The sequence below is a fragment of the Cyprinodon tularosa genome, unplaced genomic scaffold (assembly GCF_016077235.1).
Source record: "Cyprinodon tularosa strain WSP-4 unplaced genomic scaffold, ASM1607723v1 ctg316, whole genome shotgun sequence".
NCBI classification, from domain to species: domain Eukaryota; kingdom Metazoa; phylum Chordata; class Actinopteri; order Cyprinodontiformes; family Cyprinodontidae; genus Cyprinodon; species Cyprinodon tularosa.
The window spans coordinates 418,745-440,473 of record NW_024039026.1 but is presented as its reverse complement, the minus strand read 5'-3'; the positions used below and the strand labels follow the sequence as shown (position 1 = coordinate 440,473).

The 21,729-nt window shown below is 40.6% G+C and overlaps 1 protein-coding gene across 4 annotated transcripts; it reads right to left on the bottom strand.

Annotated features, from left to right (window-relative positions):
* Positions 1-36: 36 nt before the first annotated feature.
* On the bottom strand, positions 37-21,623 carry rab3gap2 (RAB3 GTPase activating protein subunit 2 (non-catalytic)). Of its 4 annotated transcripts, none has more exons than XM_038292702.1 (34): positions 21,243-21,623; positions 18,783-18,874; positions 18,544-18,661; positions 18,372-18,453; positions 18,238-18,285; positions 18,085-18,160; positions 17,900-18,001; positions 17,719-17,818; positions 15,223-15,321; positions 13,051-13,199; positions 12,879-12,958; positions 12,160-12,252; positions 11,932-12,071; positions 11,644-11,839; positions 11,397-11,540; positions 11,185-11,267; positions 10,795-10,859; positions 10,631-10,721; positions 10,411-10,532; positions 10,118-10,328; positions 8,792-8,889; positions 8,566-8,674; positions 8,067-8,489; positions 7,700-7,867; positions 7,501-7,607; positions 5,146-5,212; positions 4,978-5,048; positions 4,857-4,892; positions 4,645-4,773; positions 2,648-2,863; positions 2,484-2,573; positions 2,189-2,413; positions 1,342-1,506; positions 37-621 (listed from the first exon to the last, which is right to left on the bottom strand). In XM_038292702.1, the coding sequence occupies exons 1-34, from the start codon at positions 21,349-21,351 to the stop codon at positions 463-465; spliced, it is 4,263 nt and encodes a 1,420-aa protein (XP_038148630.1). In that variant the 5' UTR covers positions 21,352-21,623; the 3' UTR covers positions 37-462. The 4 variants fall into 4 exon arrangements, 3 of the variants coding, with proteins under 3 accessions (XP_038148630.1, XP_038148631.1, XP_038148632.1); XM_038292703.1 differs by having other exon boundaries at positions 4,684-4,773; XM_038292704.1 differs by having other exon boundaries at positions 4,699-4,773.
* Positions 21,624-21,729: the final 106 nt, after the last annotated feature.

Genomic DNA, 21,729 nt, shown 5'->3' with positions numbered 1-21,729 from the left:
CTGTTTATGTTCTGTGAATAAGATCAAGTCAAACAATTAGTGAGAAATGTCTTTATTCTGAATCAGAGCCCTGCAGGACATCAAATTACAGATGCAGTTAATACAGATTTGTCTGCTCATAAATAAAAATAACATCCATCTCTTCATTTATGATAAACGTTTTCTGTGCAAAAGCTGAAATGGTTAGTATAACATCGAAGGTCCCACAGGACAGCTGATTTTAGTGATAAAATAAACATGCCCCTTTCCGCAACAAATCATCCTGAAAACACACAAAAAAATACTGAATACCTTTTATATTACATGCAACAACAAAAAAAAAACTGATGGGCTAATAAAACAAAGTTAAAAGCCACTTTTTTAAACACTGAACAATAAATGCCGTGATTTGACTGATGAAACCTAAATGTGCAGGCCTTTCTAATGCGCAGCTGACGGGTTTTATAGTGCAGTCAGCAAAGATCAACCTTCAGCAGATAGAGTGAGGACGTCCACAGCTTCCAGGAGGTGCAGGGCCAGGCTGTACTGAGCGTGGTTTTCTGGAAGCATTTCTATCAGACGGCTAACGAGTCGGCTGGTCTTGGACAGAGAGACCAGGGGGCATCTCAGCTCACTGGGATCCTGCAAGCAGACGAGATGCAGTGACTGATTCAGATTAAACTTCTCATCTATCAAACATGTCTTCAAAGAGCCGAAATAATCCAGCAGTACTGCATCATTTTAACCAAGTTTATTAAAGACATATTTTCTAATCTGGGAGAAATCTGCTGTGAAGATTTTGATTGGCTTCAGGTTTTTTTTTATTTTTATAAACGTGTTTATTGAGGAAACAGATTAGTCATATACATCAAGAAAATACTACATTTTCCTCATTACATTTTCTTGATTTTTCTCCAATATGCCTACAATGGACAAAAGTCAAACAAAATCTACAGGCCGCTACATATAACACATGTAATGACGAAACTAAAAAAATCTAAATAAAGTTGCAAAAACACACCAATGCACACGGAGGGAGGGGGGATTATTCTGAAGGCAAGGTTTGAAGTGATTTACAACATTCCCTAAAGAATTTTTCTTTTGTCTAATTTCATTGACAAATTTATTATATTTTTTAGTAACTATTTTGACTTAAGATTTTTCTACGGTCTTGTTTTTAACTTCATCAGTTTTGGTGGGAATTAAACCTGAATTTAAATCTGTATCGATTTCATCTGAGCTTTAATTTCTTATAAGTAGAAGAGATCCGGAATACAATAATGATTAGAGCTCCTAATCTAAAATTCCTCCAAAACCATGTTAGATCTCATAGCATAGCTTAGCTCATAGCGTGGCTCTTACCATTGCCTTTAACCATGTGCAGAGGGTTGGAGGCAGGCGAGCCAGCAGCTCCATGGCAGCCTGCGTCTGGTTTTGGCTGTGAAGCAGGGAGTAGCTTAATCTCTGGCCGGTCAGCACCAGGAGCTGGGAGCCCAGAACTTCCTTATCTTCAACCTGCAGCATGGCCTAGAAGGCAACAAGGAAGACATCAGTAGGTCTCAGCAAGACCCCGAGCTAAATTCTTGAGTTTCAGGTTATTTCTTTTGGCAGGAAAATGAATAAGATGTGTGTTTATTAGGCAGAAAATGAGCTTTTACTGCACTAATCTAAAATGATTCTTAGTGTAAAAACAATAAAGTGTTGGTGAATGTTTTAAAAGTGGCCTGATTAATATTAAAGGATACACATTACTTGTGCAGCTTTAAAAAATACTTAAATGTTATCCTTTTATGTTAATTCTAGCAGTTTAGACTCTATGCTTTTTTTGACAAAACGCTCATCAGCTTTTTATATGTTTTTATGGCTAAAGTTAAATTCAATCCAGGTTGGATCCAACACTGCTTCTAATGCATCCAATGCTTTAGAGAGAATGGATAAAAATAGCAAAGATTGCTTCACACAGTCATTTCAATAAGCTTTTGTGCATATTTGACTGAAATGCAGCCCAAACCATGACACTTCCATCACTTTGCTTTACAGATAAATGGCCACACCACTTATAAATATTAAAAATGATTTAGATTAATTATTTGAAAAAAAGCTTTTTCATTTCACTTCTTTTGTAATTTAGCTCACTTGAAAGTCTTGCATTTATACTAATATCTAGACTTTTATCAGTTCTGCATGCCATAACAGCAGGTCTGTTTACCTCTTCGGCTCGGAGGTCGAGGCCTTGGTTGTAGAGCTCACAGACAAGGTGTCGACGAAGGATATCTGGATTGACTTGCAGCAGGGAGCCAAGATCAATGCACAGCGAGGGCCACCAGTCTGCTTTTGGTCCATCAGAGGGCAGAGGTGTGGAGGCAGGCAAGGACGTCGAGCAGAAAGTGTCGTCTATGGCCTGCACCCATCCAGTTAGCACCCGGAGGAGGAACTGAAACAGAACAGGAAGTGGGAAAATAAGACCTCCAAACCATCCCTCTACACTTCATCCAATAACTCACCTCTTGCCGTAATGAGACTAAGCCAGGGTCCATGTCTCCGCTGGGCATCAGCTGGATGGTGGTCAGATCCCTGAAGAAAGCATTCTTACCCTAAAACAGAAACAAAACCTCAGACACAATATTCTAGATGTTTAACAACATGTCGTGTTCCTGAATGCGCCAACCTTGCTGTCAAACTGACTGAGCGGCTTGACTTTAACCGTGAAGCTCATGGCAGCGTGCAGAATCGATGCCAGCAGCCAGTGGTGCTGGACCAGAGGGTAGTGAACGCCTCTCTGCTCCAGGGCCAGCTGGGCGATGGACGCAGGGCCCTCAGCTCCACTCCACACCTCCTCCACAGACAGCTCAGGAGCACGAACCTCCTCCATGGCGGAGTCCGCCTGCAAGTAACCACCTGTTTTAGTGATGACGGCGGCTTCATTAAGCCTTATAACACGTATGGCAGAGCATCATGCCTTAAAACCCACGCATACAGGTGCTGGTCATAAAATTAGAATATCATGAAAAAGTAGATTGATTTCAGTAATTCCATTTAAAAAGTGAAACTTGTATATTATATTCATACATTACATACAAACTCATATATTTCAGATGTTTATTTTGTTTAATTTTGATGATTACAAATGACAACAAATGAAAATCTCAAATTCATGATATCAGAAAATTAGAATATTACTGAAGACCAATAAAAACAAAGGATTTATAGAAATGTTGGCCAACTGAAAAGTATGAACATGAAAAGTATGAGCATGTACAGCACTCAGTATTTAGTTGGGCCTCCTTTGGCCTGTATTACTGCAGCAATGCGGCGTGGCATGGAGTCGATCAGTCTGTGGCACTGCTCAGGTGTTATGATAGCCCAGGTTGCTCTAATAGTGGCTTTTAGCTCTTCTGAATTGTTGGGTCTGGTGTATTGCATCTTCTTCTTCACAATACCCCATAGATTTTCTATGGGGTTAAGGTCAGGAGAGTTTGCTGGCCAATTAAGAACAGGGATACCATGGTCCTTCAACCAGGTACTGGTAGCTTTGGCACTGTGTGCAGGTGCCAAGTCCTGTTGGAAAATGAAATCTGCATCTCCAAAAAGTTGGTCAGCTGCAGGAAGCATGAAGTGCTCTAAAACTTCCTGGTATGTGGCTGCGTTGACCCTGGACCTCAGAAAACACAATGGACCAACACCAGCAGATGACATGGCACCCCAAACCATCACTGACTGTGGAAACTTTACACTGGACTTCAAGCAACGTGGATGAAGTGCCTCTCTTCTTTTCCTCCAGACTCTGGGACCTTGATTTCCAAAGGAAATGCAAAATTTACTTTCATCAGAGAACATGACTTTGGACCACTCACCAGCAGTCCAGTCCTGTTTCTCTTTAGCCCAGGCAAGACGCTTCTGACGCTGTCTGTGGTTCAAGAGTGGCTTGACACAAGGAATGCGACAGCAGAAACCCATGTCTTTCATACGTCTGTGTGTGGTGGTTCTTGAAGCACTCACTCCAGCTGCAGTCCACTCTTTGTGAATCTCCCCCACATTTTTGAATGGGTTTTGTTTCACAATCCTCTCCAGGGTGCAGTTATCTCTCTTGCTTGTACACTTTTTTCGACCACATCTTTTCCTTCCCTTCGCCTCTCTATTAATGTGCTTGGACACTGAGCTCTGTGAACAGCCAGCCTCTTTAGCGATGACCTTTTGTGTCTTGCCCTCCTTGTGCAAGGTGTCGATGGTCGTCTTTTGGACAACTGTCAAGTCAGCAGTCTTCCCCATGATTGTGTAGCCTATAGAACTAGACTGAAAGACCATTTAAAGGCTTTTGCAGGTGGTTTGAGTTAATTAGCTGATTAGAGTGTGGCACCAGGGGCCATCAATTTTGAACCTTTTCACAATATTCTAATTTTCTGATATGATGAATTTGAGATTTTCATTTGTTGTCATTTGTAATCATCAAAATTAAACAAAATAAACATCTGAAATATATGAGTTTGTATGTAATGTATGAATATAATATACAAGTTTCACTTTTTAAATGGAATTACTGAAATCAATCTACTTTTTCATGATATTCTAATTTTATGACCAGCACCTGTATAGTGTTAATTTATAGTCTTATGCAAAGCGCTGTTCATTCTCCATGCTTTGCTTCTGTTCTTTTTATTTACTTACATAGAAGGCCATAAAAGACAAAGAGCTCTGATTCCTAACCAATATTCCAGTCACCTCCATGAGGATCTGCAGCAGCTGGACGCAGCAGCCCAGGAAAGACGTCATGGCTTTATCTCCGATCCCCACATCCTAACAGAAGCACAAATCATCAGTCTGTGCCCATAATGCCTCACGCTGTGTGGTTTCATCCTGAAACTCTGAGACAAACCTACCCGTCGACATAAGCGATCTTTGGGTGCTTTCCCCACCTTGGAAAATTGAAGCATATTAATTTATCACAGATTAAGATCCAATGCAGATAAAGGTGAAAACGACCTGTATGTTTGGGTTTACCTTCTCCATGAGGAAAGCAGCTGCTGAGAAACGCTTGACGACGAAAGTGCTCCACATCATTGAGGAAATACCTGCACAATACCAACGGAGGTTCATAAATATAAAACAAAAACATCAGATAACCTGTGTGAGAACTCCCTTTGTATTATGAAAAAGCAAAAAACTGACCTAGCTGAATGTGAGGACTGGAGATAAGCTTTAAATGTTCCACAGCGCTGAAGAAATATCGGGCCTCCTATATGCCGAAAAACAAATAAATGTAGTTTAATCTTCTGTATCTACAACAGATAAGCTGTCTGCAGCTTTTTTCTCCACTCTAGAAACAAACAAGACGTTAATATGAGAAAAGAGTTTTTTTTTTTTTTATTTCAAAACATTATTTATTAAACCATGAAAATTAAATTAGAGACTGTTGTTTAATAACGCTGTGAAGTAAGCCAATGACCAACGGAAGATGCTTTAAACATTGAGCATGTACCATAATATTCGGACTATAAAACGCAACTTTTTCCCCATTTTTCGACCTTGCGTCTTAAATAACAATGCGGCTTATCTATGGACTTTTACAGCTAACGGCCACTAGGGTAATACCTAAATCTATGGATTTTACCATCCACAATGTTGAATGCGGAGGTCCTCCGGAAGCCGACCGCGAGTGGTACGGACAGAACGACAGCGAGAAAGACGGACATTGCGAGCGCAAGACCGTTTGTGTTAAACATAAAAAACCTGCGGCTTATGGTCCGGTGCGGCTTGTATATGTACAAATCATGCAATTTAGCTTCTGCGGCTTATATTCAGGTGGGGCTAATAGTCCGAAAATTACGGTAGTCATTTTTATTAGTTTTCGCCCCTTCCCAAAATTACTTCAACGGAATGTTTCCAGATGGATATGCGGAGCAAATCCATCTGGCGGAGTCAGGTTACATCAAAGCAGCTCAGGTGTAATGAATGGTGAAAACCAAGTAAAACAAATGGAGTCTGCCATTAATTTTGGTACGGTATTTTTTCCCCAATTCCTTACGTTTTTTATGTGATTACTGGGGAGTTACTCAGAGGAGCTCCAGTTTTATAAAGTTTCCTTACTAACTTCTGGGCAACATACAGTATTTATGTTTTTTTTTTATTTGAGTTTGAAAGAATAAAGTTGCTAAATAATGAAATAATTGAAATACTTTTTATTTTATAATCGGTTATTGTTAGGGATGGGTACCGAACATCGGTTTTTTTATGGTACCGACCGAAATGCTTCGGTTCTACAGAGTATCGAAACATGCCTCGTCTTTCGGTACCAAGTTTCGGTGATTGGCTGTAACACTTAACGTGATTGCGTCATCCAGGAAAATTACATAGGTGGTCACGCCTACAGCCAGGGTTCATGTGTATCTGTTGTGAACTGGTTGCGAGCATCATGGAACCCCTTTAAAATGCCCCCCAGGTCAAAAGTGTGGCTTCACTTTATTAAGACTGATGCCAATAGTGCGCAATGCAATACATCGTGCACCGAAACAATTTAAGAGCAGAAAGTTGCTCGGTGTTTGACTGCAAAAAGAGCGGACCGCAGCCGGCGTGACCATCCTCCTCTCAGCAGCCCGTGGGCAGAGCAAAGCCAGAGCGGAGTGAATAATGCTGATTTCACACCGGACGCAGCAAGAGCAGCAAAATCGCGTCTGCTGCTTCCTTTTTGCTGCTTGTACCAGCTTCTGACGTGCGGCTGAAGCAGCTTTGCTGCTCTGGCTCTCTGACGCGCGTTGGGCGGAGCTACTCTAACCTTTCTTTGCCTTGCAGCTATATTTGCTGTGATCAGTGGGAATAAAGTAGTTTTATTATGTTTTTAAGTGGGAAAATCCACCTGAAAACTTAATCAGTGCATTATTTCTGTCGAAGCCGCTCAGACCCCCACATTACCAGCGGTGCTGTCAGTAGGATCCCATTCAACTGGCTTGTTTGTCTTCTGAGAAAGCAGACATGTTAATTTTTCTAAAGGAAAACTGCTAAGTAAAAAGGTCCTCACAATGTAACAGTGAATATTAGACACTGACTTGTTTGGAACTGTTATTTGCAACTGTTCTTCTTCACTGAAAAAAAAAAGTTATGTAAGCGGAAAAATGTAAATGGAAAAATCTGAGCTTAAAATAAAACTCAAGATTTTTACTTTATTATGTTGTGTAATTTTCTTTTTCTTCGAATTGATATTATAAAACTGGTATCGAAAAAAGTATCGTTCAGGAACCGGTATCGATCATCATTGATGAAATCAGGTCATTCAAAGCACAGGACAGAGATCCTATTCAAACATGTTTTATTCAGACGTAACTAATGTTGGGAAACGACCCTAAAGTCCAGTCATTTGTTCTGTCTGAGTGGATTTAGTAAGACGACTTCAGTAAATGATGAGTTGATCCCATAGTGAGGTTTTTCATTCTTTTTATCTCCTTTATAATCCTGTATATTTCAGACATAGGGCTGCTATTCATTTCACCTCCACAGTGAAATCTGAACTGTTAGAGAGCATTTGTGTACCTCTGGGTCTTTATTCCACTGCACTACATACTCCCAGCTGCAGTGGGCGAAGAGAAGGTCTGGAGACAAAGAATCTGGGAACCTTTGACAAACTGCCAACAACAGCTCTGAGAGAGAAAAAAACAACAAAGAAAGCGTTCAGAAAGTGATGATCTCTATTGATAGCAGCTAAAACTGATTAAGGTCTCTTCGTTGTCACCTGCTGTCCTGTCTGCCTCCTCATGGCTCCTCTTCTCTTCAGCTCCTCCTCCATCCCCTTTCTGCTTCTTTTCGTCTTCAGTTTCTTTACTCAGCAGAATTTCCTTCAGTCGCTCTGGCGTGATGTTCTGCCTGAACACCCACTTAGAAACACTGTCTGCAATACCACCTATCCAGATAAGAGAAAGAAAGAAACCCACAATATGATATATAAAAAGGGGAAATGCAGAATTTAGAAATAAAAGCTGCTAAACACACAGATATATTATTTTTATCTGGTCTGGGAATTTAAGGATGTAGCACTAAGAGAAAACAAAACAAAAAAAATCTCCCTAGAAAAAGCCTAAATCACCAGCATTATGTCTGACCTGTGCCTCCCTCCAGCAGAGTTTTGATTGAACACTGAACTACAGCGCCGCCTGCTGTTCCTTGAGGAGAAGGCACCAACAGAAGAGCTTGCAGGACCAGCATGTCCTCCAGCTGACGGACGCACACCACCCACTGCTCCAGCTCCAACGACACCGCCTCCCACTCTGATTGCAGCTGGAACACAGCAGAGAAACGCAGTGTTGGTATTTCAGCGCTCGGTACCTGACTGATAGCTTCCATGTTAGCAGGGAGACGCTCTACCTTGCTGTCAGCCCTGCTTGTGATGCTCGTCTTGGCAGCACAGTGAGCCACTAACGCAGCCAGTAAAGCAGCAGCAGCATTGTGAGATTGGATGCATGTTAATCGAACCTGCTGCCACCAGGGGGAGACAGACTGTGGATCCCAAGACTCCTCAACAGCCCCTAAAAAAAGAGGAAAGGAATATTTATATAAGTTTTGTTAAGCTTACTCCAATGACTCACTGTTAAGGATACAAACCTTCCATGTTGCTCAGGGCAATGAGCAGCGTGTAAAGCTGTTTGACTGTCTCTACAGGCTTCTGTAGCACCTCCTTCTCCCTTTGCAGCCATACGCTCATTAACAAAGACTATGGGTGTAAAAAACAAAAAAAAAACAAAAAAACAGGCATCTTAATAATAAACCCTTTAAAAGTTAAAGGAAGTAAAAGTTTCCAAATATCTACCACAGTGGGACACAATCATACCAGTAGCTGCTGTGGGCTGAAGCCGGCCAGCTGTAGTGTGTCACAGACTTTATGGGTGGGACTTTTACCACATAAGCAGCCCCAAAACAGAAAATTTCCTGTGAAGAACACACAACGACAAAGGTAGGATTAAAGACGGGACTTGGTAGATCAAGCAAACTTAAAAACACTGTCTGTATAAAAACAGGACTAAACACTGAACTTAAAACTTAACTTAAAAACAATACTAGACTAAAAGCTCCTTTCTGGGACTTTTCAAAGCTTTTGTTTGGACTTTCAGTCTCACTAGTTATTGTTGTCATCAGTCCAAAGAAAATAAACACATGTTGAAATAAAAAAAACAAAAATCTTTTATAAAAAGTTTTTTGAAAAGATGATGAGTATATGCTGCAGTGATACGATTATATATATATATATATATATATATATATATATATAAAAAAAATACATGTATAAAAAAAAACTATTCCCAATTTTCTGAACAGATCCCAGTTCTTAAATACAGTTAACATTATTTAAAGTAATTTTTACACTTCTTAAGGCCAATTTATGCTTCTGACGCATAGCCTCTGCAACCGTCAAATCTGTCTCTGTGCACGACCAAGCCCCCCGCGCAGAGGTTCTGCAACCGTCTTTGCGCACCTAAAAAAATCCCTGACTACGCGTCGGACGGTCGCGAGACTGCGCAGACCTCAAACGGAAGTGCGCAGACCAAAAGCAGCTGTGATTGGTCCTTGGTATGCCTTTCCGGCTGTCTGTGTGGTCGTCCTTCTAGATTCGCCATTTTTAAAAGCCGAGGAACAACTAGAAGGGACAACTACGACGAAAGGTTAATCGTTCTTTTTGCCAACTCCATTAACAGAACCTGTTCCTCTTCGATGTCTAGCGACTCTAGATCAATCTCTGTGACATCTTGCAAACGCGCCATTGGAAGATAAACACTCCCGCCGACGCTGCCGAAGTTCTTGTGACCATCTGCCGAAGTTCTCGCGAGTTCTTGAATATGCTCCCCCTTGCGTTTTGGTGGGAAACTGCAGTGCGTTCCTAGAAATTCCAGACCGACGGTGCAGAAGCATACCAGCAAAACTGTTCCCGACCAGACCCAAGAGACACATGATGTGTTGAAGAAGTATAATCTGCCGTTTAAAAGATGGATGGATAAAGCCTTAGTAATATACACCCGGTTAGAAACTCGGTAGTAAACAAGAATGTTTTTATGTGTTCAGTTCACTCAGAAGGAAAATAAATTTAAAATCAAAGATCCTGACATTAATGATGCAGCCTTTCATGATCTGTTGTGTGTTGATTAGTGATTTATACTCATACCTAACTGGTTCCATTCAGCGTCAGACCCACGATTCACCTTCACCCGTCCATCCTCGGTGACCTCCAGCTGAGTGAGGAAAGCCTGAGCGGACAGCGGCGTGTCAGGAGAGTCCTGCGCGAAAGACACCGACGGTTTGAAGCTGAGCTGTGCGTAGCGTTGCAAGGTGGGCTCAACACGCGACAACTCCTCCTCTAAGCCTTCGAGGGAATCCTGTTGAGTGGGAAGCGACAGAAGTCAGTGGACAGGATCACGTGTTTCCGGGACAAATAAAAACAATATTTTTTTCACAGACATTTTGAGAGCAGACGTCAGTGTTTGCTGCAGACTGCAGCTGCTGGATGTCCGTATAAAGCTGAAGCAGTTTTAAATGAGAGGAGCAGAGCTGGAGTAACGATGTCTCCACTTCATCTGCTTCTGTGGTGAAGAAACACAAGCTTGGTTTTATTTCAATAATTCACTTCAAACTGTACAATTTATTGACTGAATATTTCCTTTATACAGAAACCTGCTACCTTGCTGTTTCAAAGCATCATGTAAGGCACTGGTAACATTAGTAAGACAGGAAACTGGAGCATTCTTGTTTGACAGCAGAGACTCCAAAGCCTAAAGAAAAGCCAGAGTCAAGATAAAACGTCTATAAAGTCAAATTCATACAACTTTGATTGTATTTTCAAACCTGCTTCTTAATAGCCGGGTGTTTAATTTCTAACAAAGCGCTTTTTGCTTCTCTCTCCAAAGCATCTGCAAAGCAAGGAAACATTGACGGCTTTAGAAACTAGTCGGACTAAAAAAATTAAAAAATTCTTAAATTAAGTGTATTTAATCTTAATTTCAGCAGGTAAATAAGATGATTTTCCAATCAATCAATGAATATTTTTACTCTTAAAATAAATAATTTGCACTTAAAATAAGACAATGCAGTACTTTTTTTCTTGTTTTAAGTGTAAATTGTCTTGCTCCATTGGCAAAGTCGCTCACTTACCTCTTCAATTCAAGAAAAAATGCACTTATTTTAAGAAAAAAATACTTTTTTGCACTGCTCAGCTATCAGTTAGGTGTACATTACCAGGATCCACATCTCTGCTCTTCAACACGGCGCTCAGTCTCTTTAGCAGGTGCATGTCTTTAGCCCGCTCATTCTTTTTGTCACTGAGATTTAGAGGTGAGAGCGACAGAGGGTTTTTAGTATCATTTATATCATTTTATTCCCCAAAAACAGATACGTTATCATAGAGTATTTGATGAAAAAGACGAGATGAACGATTGCTTTGTTCCAACCTGAGGGCCAGATGGAAGGGGATGCTGATGGTCCTCAGAGCTCCTGTAGTGGGATCCAGGAGACACACCTGTTGCGTGTGCAGCTGCCAGCCCTGACTGGTCACACTGTTCACCCCCATCAGATGGTAGCCCGCATAAAGGAGTCTAAAAAAAATTGCACTGTCTGTATTTGCCGATTGAAACATGAAGCAAAGTTGCAGCTTTGTGTTTGTATGTTGGATTAGATGAGGTTTGAGTAAAGGTGTACCTGCAATATTTGCCTACAGTGAATGCACCGACTCGAGGGCCCCTCTGCATGGCCCACACCTCCAGGATCCCCCTACGGGGGGTGTAGATGATGAGGAACAGAGCGTGACGTCTGGGGAGTGAAGCGGAGGGGGAGAACTCCCGATCCCCACGCTCCTCCTGAACCTGCAGCCAGCCCAGCTGGGCGTCTCTGTACCCTGAAGTTCATACAGTTTGAGAGGAACATTTGGTGAGATAACGTCACTCCAAGTAGGAATGAAGAACATGGTGGGTTTTTTTCTCCCTTCACCTTTCCACATGCGGATGGTGACGCCCCTTGCCAGGTCCAGCAGCGCCACTCGACCAAAGTCATCAGTGACTCCAGCGAGCGTGTTGCAAGGCGACAGACAGATCGATTCGCCGTGGCGGCGGGAATCCGGCAGACCGAATCTAGAAGTCGAGGGGGTTGGGTTAAAGCATAAAGAAGAGGCTTTCTGATCTGATCCCGTCTGCATCCGGAAATCCTGGTCAGACCAACCTGATCCCTAAGGGGGTGGCAGGCTCCACTTTAGGTTTCTGTTTCTGAGCAGCTTCCTCTTCACTCTTGTTCTTGTTCCAACCCAACCAGCCACTGAGATTCAGAAGCAGGAGGGAAGAAAACATAAAACAAAACTGAGCTGTGAGCCATTTAGAAATGAATACAGTTTAAGGCTGAAATAATTAATCGGCTTAATCGTGATTGGTCGATTATTGAAATAATGGATTAACCATCAACTGGATTATAGAGACTGTAAACCATGCCTTTAGCTGACAAAGCGACCCACTTAGAGCAGTTATTATATCAAAATGTAAGAAAATATGTAAATATTTTGCATTTGCATTCTGTCAATAGGCTCTACTTGAACTCCTCAAATGGAAACATTTTAGCTTCATCTTGTTTAATTTAGTGAAAAAATATTTTTAAGGAGCCTTTGGTTGTCCGATAATTAAACGATCAATCGAAGATATAAAAGATGAATCGATTTGTAAAATAATCATTAGTTGCAGCCCTAATACTGTTAAAAAAAAAGAAGTAATGTCATCAGTTATTATAGACATGGTAACATGGATCGCAATCATGGATATGATCATATAATTTGATTTTTGAACTTTAAAAGGCCACTCTGTTGCCTTGTGGGTCTTTTCTATTTTACTGCGTCAGGATTCTTTTATTCAAATCAACTTTGATGGAAACGTTGTTAGCAAACATATCTGAACCTGGCAGCGTTGAAGAGGGCAGAGGTGAGTTTGCTGGCAACAGCCAGAGCCACGTGGGACAGGAGAGGCTGAGAGTTTCCCTGCAGAGACAGAGAGAGGCAGCTTTCTGCAGAACAGATCACATTTAAATATATTTACTTTATTTACCCATAGAAACACTTTCTCCTCTCACCTCCACTGCGTAATAAAATCCTGTGTATGGCCCCGATCCTACAGTCACAAACTGGCTCATGGCAGGGGGGCTTCCCTTGACTGATGCATGAAACCCCCCCAGGATGGATGCATTCTTCATTTGGTCAAACACACAAAGGGTCATTACGCCTACAGCCAGAGGACAGAAGAATAAAACTAGGTAAGTTTAACTAGGATCTCATGATTACAGAAGAAGAAGAGAGAAATAAAGCTTGAATTCTCACTTTATAAAGATTGTTAGCAGTAAATGAGAGCAAACAAGCTTCAAAGACAGAGATGTGATCTAAGCAGAACGATAACTACCCTTCTGAAGTATAATAGTGGATCTAAGTGACTTTTTATGTGATGTGGGGTTTCCAAAGATGTAATAACAGGTAAGCTATAACAGTTAACTACTCTAATCACTCGGCTTTAGAAAGTGAACTAATTCTCTCATTTTATTCAACTTTTGTTCTTTTCCACAAATGAAATGACATCATCTGGGACCTATCGGCCATGTTTAAAGTCACCTAAATCTGACATGTTTTTAAACTTAGCAATCTGTGATTTAAGTGCACTATTTTGCTCAAAATAGTGCAAAATACTCAAAATGGGGGAGGAAAATTTTTTTTTTTTTTTTAAATGCCTTAAAAAAAATCTGTAAAGCGAAGTAAATACAACTAAGTATAAATCTAATAACGAGTATTAAAGAAAAAAGGGTTGACTACGCTTTACAGATGTTTTTTAAGGTATTAAAAATAACTATTAAAATCGTGGAGATATTTGCCTGCTTTTTACTGCTTTTGTGTCCTACATTTTCATGATAAAAAATATTACATATGTTACACAAATGTTGATTAAAAAGAAGAATATTAAGGCAAATATTAGCAATGGATAGAAAGGATGGATTAGCTATGCTTGTGCCTCAGATGTTCTCTAGGAAAGCTGCTGAATGTGATCAGGAATTGTCATGAAATATCAGTTGATACAGATACAAGAAAAATAAAATATATACATATTTTGGCCAAGAATTTAGGCCGGCTGATTTATCTGTCCATGCTGTCTAAAAGTAGAGCCTTTAAATAACTTCAAATACACCGTCAAAACTTAACAGACCTCAGAACATAATCTGATAATAATCTGTTACTTTAAACAGAATTTAACACTGAAATAAATTGAGGTTTTTATGCACTCATGTTATACATTGAATTTTTAAATTAAAAAAATATTTTTTGAAAAATAGAACGTTTTTCCATTTTAAAATATAAAGTGTTTTTTTTTAAGTAGAGAACAACAATTGTTCAGTTTGGTATATAGACAATTTCCTGATTCCCATGTTTTATAAAACACCTGAACTGACTGTTTGTTATTTTATTTTTTTTCTGTCTTAATGTTCGCAGTGGGCTTTATGCTGCCCTGCATGGCTTTAAACCTGGGTTTGAATGGAGACAAAGCCATTCTCAAGCACATATCAAGGAGCTCATTTTGAGCCTGGATCCATATTTATCTTTGATTCTGTTCATGGTGGAGAATCCTGCTTCACAGCAGCAGGTTGAGCCAAACATCCTCTAAATGTGCAGGGTCATCTTTGAGCACGCCATTTCACTTTTCTGTCACCAGTTCACTGTTGTTCTTCCAGCAGTCCACACTTTCTCTGCTCTCTTTTTCTCATCGTCTTCTCCTTCTTTCCCATCGCCCGGCTTGCCACAGGTTTGCCTGCTGTGTGTAAAAGTAGCAGCAGCAGCAACCAAGACTGACAGCAGCTCATTGGCTGATTTGTATCATGTGTAGCCTGGTGCCGGTTGCTCCAGAGGGCTTTACCATATTAACAGGAGAAGCAGCGCAAGTGAAGTTAGACATTGTCGTCGGACATCATGCGGTAATTTATAAATGTTTTAGATCAGGTTGGGTTGGATTAGCCTGCAGGTGCGTCCGTATCCGGACTGCGGCCCGCTAATCCGTGACCTCTGATATAGGTCAATGGAAGCTGGTCAGATTTAATACCAGCAGTAAACAACAGGATGTAGGAAAACCTGATGGATGTTGCAAAAAAATGCAATTTACTGGAAAAAATTTTTTTTTTAACTTTCTCATGTTTCTTTAGAAGTTAGCTTTAATATTTTAAAGGAAGAACCATCCTGAGAAAAAAATGGCAGTTTGAGTCACTTATTACCTGCGCTGCTGTGGTCCACGATGGTGTCCATCTCCTGCAGACCCCACTTCTTGTAGGCCAGAGGAGGAGGGGGGACCACATCGCTGCCGGCTGCTGCAGCTACAGCCAGAGAAATAAATAAAAAAAGTGGGCCCTTATTGACGTTAACGCCATGCATTAATGCCAGACTCTTATCTATTCTCACAGTTGGGCTGGGAGCTGGGTCTATACTAATGATGACTTTCATCCTGGTAGTTTAGCGGGGATGTATATCAGGGTGCGAGAACAAGTCAGTCTTCCAACCTGTGTAGGCGTACTGTGAAATTACAACATCGAACTTGTCGTGCTGACATGGATGCAGCTATAAGCACAGCTCTATCAGCCAAGCTAACCTATCACCCCGCTCAGGGGATAGTCACAAGTTGCCGGCCTATCAGCTCGTTCTCCAGGTGGCCATAGGTGACCCATCTTAAACTACCTGCGAGGCAAACTATCATGAGGAGGAAACATGACCAGGAGAAAGCAGCAAAAAATGAGAAGTTGGTCGTCTGTGTCAGATTTTTGGAGACACTATATTGTTAAAGTAATTCCAAGATTACAGTGGCATTAATCTAGATTAAAAAAAAAAAAAATCTATGCCCACCACTAGTTTCAAAACAATCAGTTCAGTAACCTGCATGGCATTGTTTTCATGCCACCTCTGAATCCCCCACTCTAACATATGAAAATAAAACACTTTCTGCTTTAAAGGGGTCATAGAATGCATAGCAGAGTTTACATTGTCTTAGATGTATAACGATAGTTCAGTGGGTGAAATGAACGTACAGAGAAGTTCAAACTTCCACCACAAAACAGGTGAATCCAAACGAAGGACCGAATTGACATAAACTCAGGGATGTTGACTTATTTGGTTCAGGCCTGTACTTTTGTCACGCCCCGAAATTGACATACAGACTAGCACACTGGTTCGCTGCCCTAGAACATGAATAGAGGTAGATGGAAAACACCGGTTTAGCTGTTTAGCCCACAGTTGGGTTCACTTCTACAAGAATTACAAAGCAGGCAATTTCTCCAGGCTGCACGGAGAAAGGGGACATTTTTCACAGTCTTCCCAATGATCCGAAGACTCGACAGGCATGGATTATTTTTGTATATCAGAAGATCCCTGTAACGTTTGATGCTCAGCTGTTCATTTGCTCTGAGCATTTTACCAAAGACCACTTTCAAAATCTTGGACATTTCAAAGCAGGATTTGCTAAATTTCTTTTACTGAAACGAGGGGCTGTTCCGACCGTAAGGCCATCACAACCGCAGCTGGAAGTATGATTCTGTCGCTAAGCTGCCCAGCATCTGAGTGGACCGGACTGGGCCCCAGCGGGGGGACGTAGTGACCGAACCCAACCCGGTGACAGTATGCTTCCCCACGGGGACACCGTTGTCCAGGCTACTGTCACCGTGACTGGTTCGGTCGCTCCGTCCCTCGCTGGCTCCCTGTTCCAACTACGTGCTGCACTTTAGTAGACCAAAATCGACTACAGACTACCGCGCGGTTAAGAAAATTCCCCACTTCCCAGACATTTTTTTAGGTAAGAAAAGTAGGACATATCCGGGAAAAAGAGGACGTCTGGTCACCCTACCATATCACTAATTTTAATGTTTCAGTGAGTGAGTGCTTGTTGCTATAATGCGTCTTTGCTCAGCAGCTTCTCTCGTTGTAAACCCACCAATCGGTACAGCTAATCTAAATATTCATGAGCATACTTCAAAAGGAAGAAAACCTGTCGTTTCCTTCTAGGGCTTATATCCAGGCTTGCATTAGGGCTCATAGAACAGCAAATATGCCATTTTCAGCCCAACCAATGTTACACGCCTTATTCAGAGACCTTAAGGACCAGCACCAAATACCCTATAGAATCATTCTAGGACACCTTTCAGGCCTACAGGTGGATAAATTACCCCTCAGCAGTTGAACACACCCATACGTCTTCCAAATGATGTAACTGCAAATCTAAACAAATATAAAAAAAAAAAAAAGCTTCTTTTTCAAATGCATGGCAGGACAGGACACTATTACTAAAGAGCTTTTCCTAAACAGCCCTGCAGCTACTAGATGCCACAGTCTTCAGAGCATTTGAAGCTAAAATCAAAGCTGCAGATCTTTACAAGATAGGGATGAAACAAGATAAAAGATTTGGGCTGATATCAACCCACTTTTCCTTATAGTGCAGAGAATGATATGTTGTAATTAACATTAGTTGAATCCAATGCAGCTGTAGCTAATCTCACAGCACTAATAAGCTGCTAAAACTTGCCTAAAGAATCTGTGAAAATAAAACCAGAAGCCTTAGTTATACCTGAATTCCTTGAAGCAAAAACTAGATCCACCCAGCCAGCAAGAGAAAAACACATCTACAGTTAATACTGAGTAACAATTAAGGCTGCACCATGTCAGACACCTCTCTGTTATGCGTAGGCACGCCGCACTGCTGCAGCGCACCAGACAGAAAGCAGCTGTACCTCTTGCCACCTGGTTCCTGCAGGCCCGCAGCGACTGAAAGAGGCTGAAGCCGTCGATTGTGACCAGAGCAGCAGGATAAAGGATGCTGAGCTCCTCGTGCTGCAGAGGGAGATAATAAGTTATAGGAATGACATCAAAGCCCTGAAAGAGCTGTGTTGATGAGTGAGGGATAGAAGTCACCTGTTCAGTCACGCCAGGATGACGAGGGATCTCATAGGTGCGACATTTGAGCCTTAGAACAGGGTCCACATGTAGCAGCTGGGCCAGGAGCAAAACCCCACTCTGATATGAGCACATAACGGGAAGAAACACTCTAAATATGGCCGGCTTTTACTAGAGATGGTAATACCTTCATTTAATTATACCTCTGTGTAGAAGCGGACATATCCAGATGTGAATCCAACGACTATGCATGTCCAGTCAGGCCGTCCGGTGGAGCTCCTACAGCCCAGAAGTATGTTTATATATTTTTTGACCTTTTCTATTTTCTTCTTTACTCACAGGTACGTAATTCTCACCTCTTCTGGCTGGCCAGGGGGATAGCGATCACACTGCTGACACTCTCTCTGGAGAGAAAGACGTTAATCTGTAGATTAATAACAATTTGTACATCAATAACACGTCTACAGTCAGCGTTTTGACCCTTTCTCACCCTTCTTCTGTGCTGAGAGTTCCACTCCAGGACACAGCCAAGGTCATCTCCTCTCTGCCGCTCTGATCTGTGCGCCACTTTGCTGTAACAAGTAAAACACTTTGCAATTGATACGGAGCTCCTAATACAGAGATGATCATAGAAGGGAGTGTGATGGTTTAAATTTTCCGACCTGAGAGGAAGACCGCTTTCTGTTCTCGAGCGACCACCAGCAGGTCGGCGCAGGGAGACAAGGAAACGACGCAGTCCTGCAGCCAGGGTTGGCTCTGCCCCGGTGGCTCCTCCTCTGCCTACAGAGGACAGCCGGTGATTAAAGGTGAAGCAAAATATCAGCAAATCTGAAGATGCTTTGGGACCTTTGAAGTTTCAAACATCTTCTATGTTTCAGCTTTTCCTGGATGTAATGCAGACCTTTGAGAGAGACGTAGACTCCTCCTCCTTATTGTCTCCATTATCCCATCCTGATTCCCAGTCAGAGGTATCCCAGGACAGCTCATTCTCTTCTGAGAGAGAGAAATGTCAGGTTGAGGGAAACCCATAGGTCTGGATTTACCAGCAATCATCACAATGCTTTGACGACACAATAATAATAATCAAACATGCCCCTCGATGAGCCAGATTTGGAAGAATATTGAGTGAAAACTTTAAGAATTTGAATCAGATTCTTATGTAACAAATTATTGAGGGTGCAGATAAAAAAAACAATAACCTTTGCCTCATGAATGTTTTCAAAGTACAAGGCATTAACAGTAGTGAAATTTTAAACAAAATAGTCAATTGCTGCAAAAAAAAACAAATCTAATCTGAATGGTTTTAACTTTGGCAAAATTTTCTTACGCTTTATTTTTTTTGTCAAAATCACCCAGTTTGGCTTATAACAGCTTTCCTTAAAAGAACTGTACTCCATATTATTGCCTTATATTAAGTATTAATATTTCCTGTTTTCAGACATTATGTAAATTCTTAACTTTGACAAAAAGGGATCATAAAATTTTTTTCAAACAACTCTTTAGAGACTAGAGATAAACCCAAACATGGTTTGCGACAGAAATACTAACTTCCCACGTGACTTAATATTTTCAGTTTGTAATAAAATTAAGAATTTTTTTTCTTTTAAACGTTCTGACATTCGTATGATCATCTCCGTGGGAGACCTGGTCTATAACTAAGCCACACAGCATCCTGAAATAATACTAATTCTATCAGTATGATTTTTATTACCGTCTCCCTCTAAACTACACTGAGATGTGCAACCAACAAGCCACTTTTAGATCATTTAACTTGGAGATGCACTTTATTTTTGTACCACATAAAAAACACAAGAGTTAAGTCAACATTTATTTTTAAAAGAAAATAAGACAAGGCTGATAAACTTTGAATTCTTCTCAGTTTGATCACCTATAAATCAGAAATGTTGACACTTTAAACAGCGATTCCACTTAAAGTATTCTTTCATAACTTAGTGTTATGAAAAACTATAACTTAGTTTCATAAAAAGTGTTTACTTTTCTACTTTATAGCATGGAGCTATACTTGATTAAATCAGATATGCAATTTCAGGCAGATCTTGCTCCTAAAACCCTGAGAGCTTAAAAGTGTTGAGAACATTAAGGGTAGAAAAAAAGGTAAAGCAAGTACCCATGTGGAGGTGACATTATGGTTTGGGATTATTCAAATTATAATGTTTAATAAAGCTAAAGTAAAAATGCTGGCAGAATAAGTTGTCAATTGTTCTGTGACAGCAGCAATACCAACAACATGATGTATTAGTCTCATGTTAAAAAAGGGCTCCAAGCAGCAAACAACTTTTTTTTTTTTTTTTTTTTTTTTTTTAACTACAAACATTAAACACAAATCTCTTTGTTTCAGAAAAAAAAAAAAATATTAAAATTACAAAACAAAATTGACCCCTGAATGATATAGAGCCGTTATCAAACCTAAGCCTAGAGAGAGTATTTTATTTCAAAATAAAGGGTATTTCTTCTACCCTTTGCACATCCAAATGGTATCATAGGGAAGTCTTTTCCCATCAGGCACCAAACAAAGCCAGTGGCGGTTCTAGACCAAATGTACCAGGGGGCCAGGAGGGGGCCAGCTTGTTTTCATGGGGGCCACATAAAAGTATGAAATAAAACACAGGGCAAGGGATTCAAATATGTTAAGTTGGCTCCATGAAGTGAAATTTCTATTAAATTAGGTTTAATCAAAATTCTATGTCTTATTAGGTCAACATCTATTTATAATTTATGAATTTTACATATTTTTGACTTAATTTAAGTTAAAAATACCGTTTTCTATACATTAAAAATATTCAAACTCAAGAAAAACTGATAAATTCAGCTTTAAAATTTTTTTTTTAAATTTGTTTTCAAAAAAACATTTAGCAAATGAAAACTGGGATCCTATCTCAATAGCACTGAAGCTACGGTATTACCTTATTGTTTTTAAATACATAGCAAAACTTAATTTGTAATGATAAAAAATTTAATAGATCCAAAGGACCTATCATTTACCATGTCTGTTACATTACATATCACCATTAGAATTTCTTTGATTATTATGTCTTCAGTACAGGGGCCATAACAGGAGCAAGGACATGATCTACAGGGGCACTGGCCCCTGTTGGCCCCTCTCTAGAACCGCCTTTGTTTGGCTTTGTCAAACATAGAAACATCTGGATGGATGACTCAAGTAGGGGGCTAGTATCTCAGATAATATAGTTAATAAAGAAACAAACGTATTCATCGATTTAATCCGGATGAACTTTTCTTGTGGGTCGTATCAGACTCATCATCTCGTTATTTAATGAAGGGTAGCAGCTTGACGCCAACAGGGCTCTCTTCTACAGCGTTTAGCTTAGGTAAAAATCACCTGTTTGATTCTTCTCCTCCAGGGACTCTTTACTCTGGTTCTGGAATAAGAAGTCTCGGACTGTTCTGAGCTCTTGGAGCCGACAAAACTCAAACAAGCTGCAGGACATCCCTCTCCTCTCCTCTCCTGTCAGGAACCGAGGAAGAGTCGATGAATAGTTAGTTAGCTTCCTTGCTAACTGTCCAGAAGACACCAGCGCTGCTTGTGTCCACTTCCGTCTCCGTGTTTAAGTTTATTACAATCTGCTAGCTAACGAATGCTTCTTATTTATCTTGTAATATCCTTTAGACAACTATTAATAACTGTCCACTGAGTTTATTTGGCCCATAATCTGCAGCTTCCACCCAAATGTGTTGATGACACATCATTAGCATAACAACGTTTTTCTGTTTCCGGGTTGAAGCGGTTCACGGCCTTTCACAATAAAAGTCCACTGGCTTTAAATTTCATGTCAAACACAAAAGCTGTTCGAGTAAACCGCAGGTTT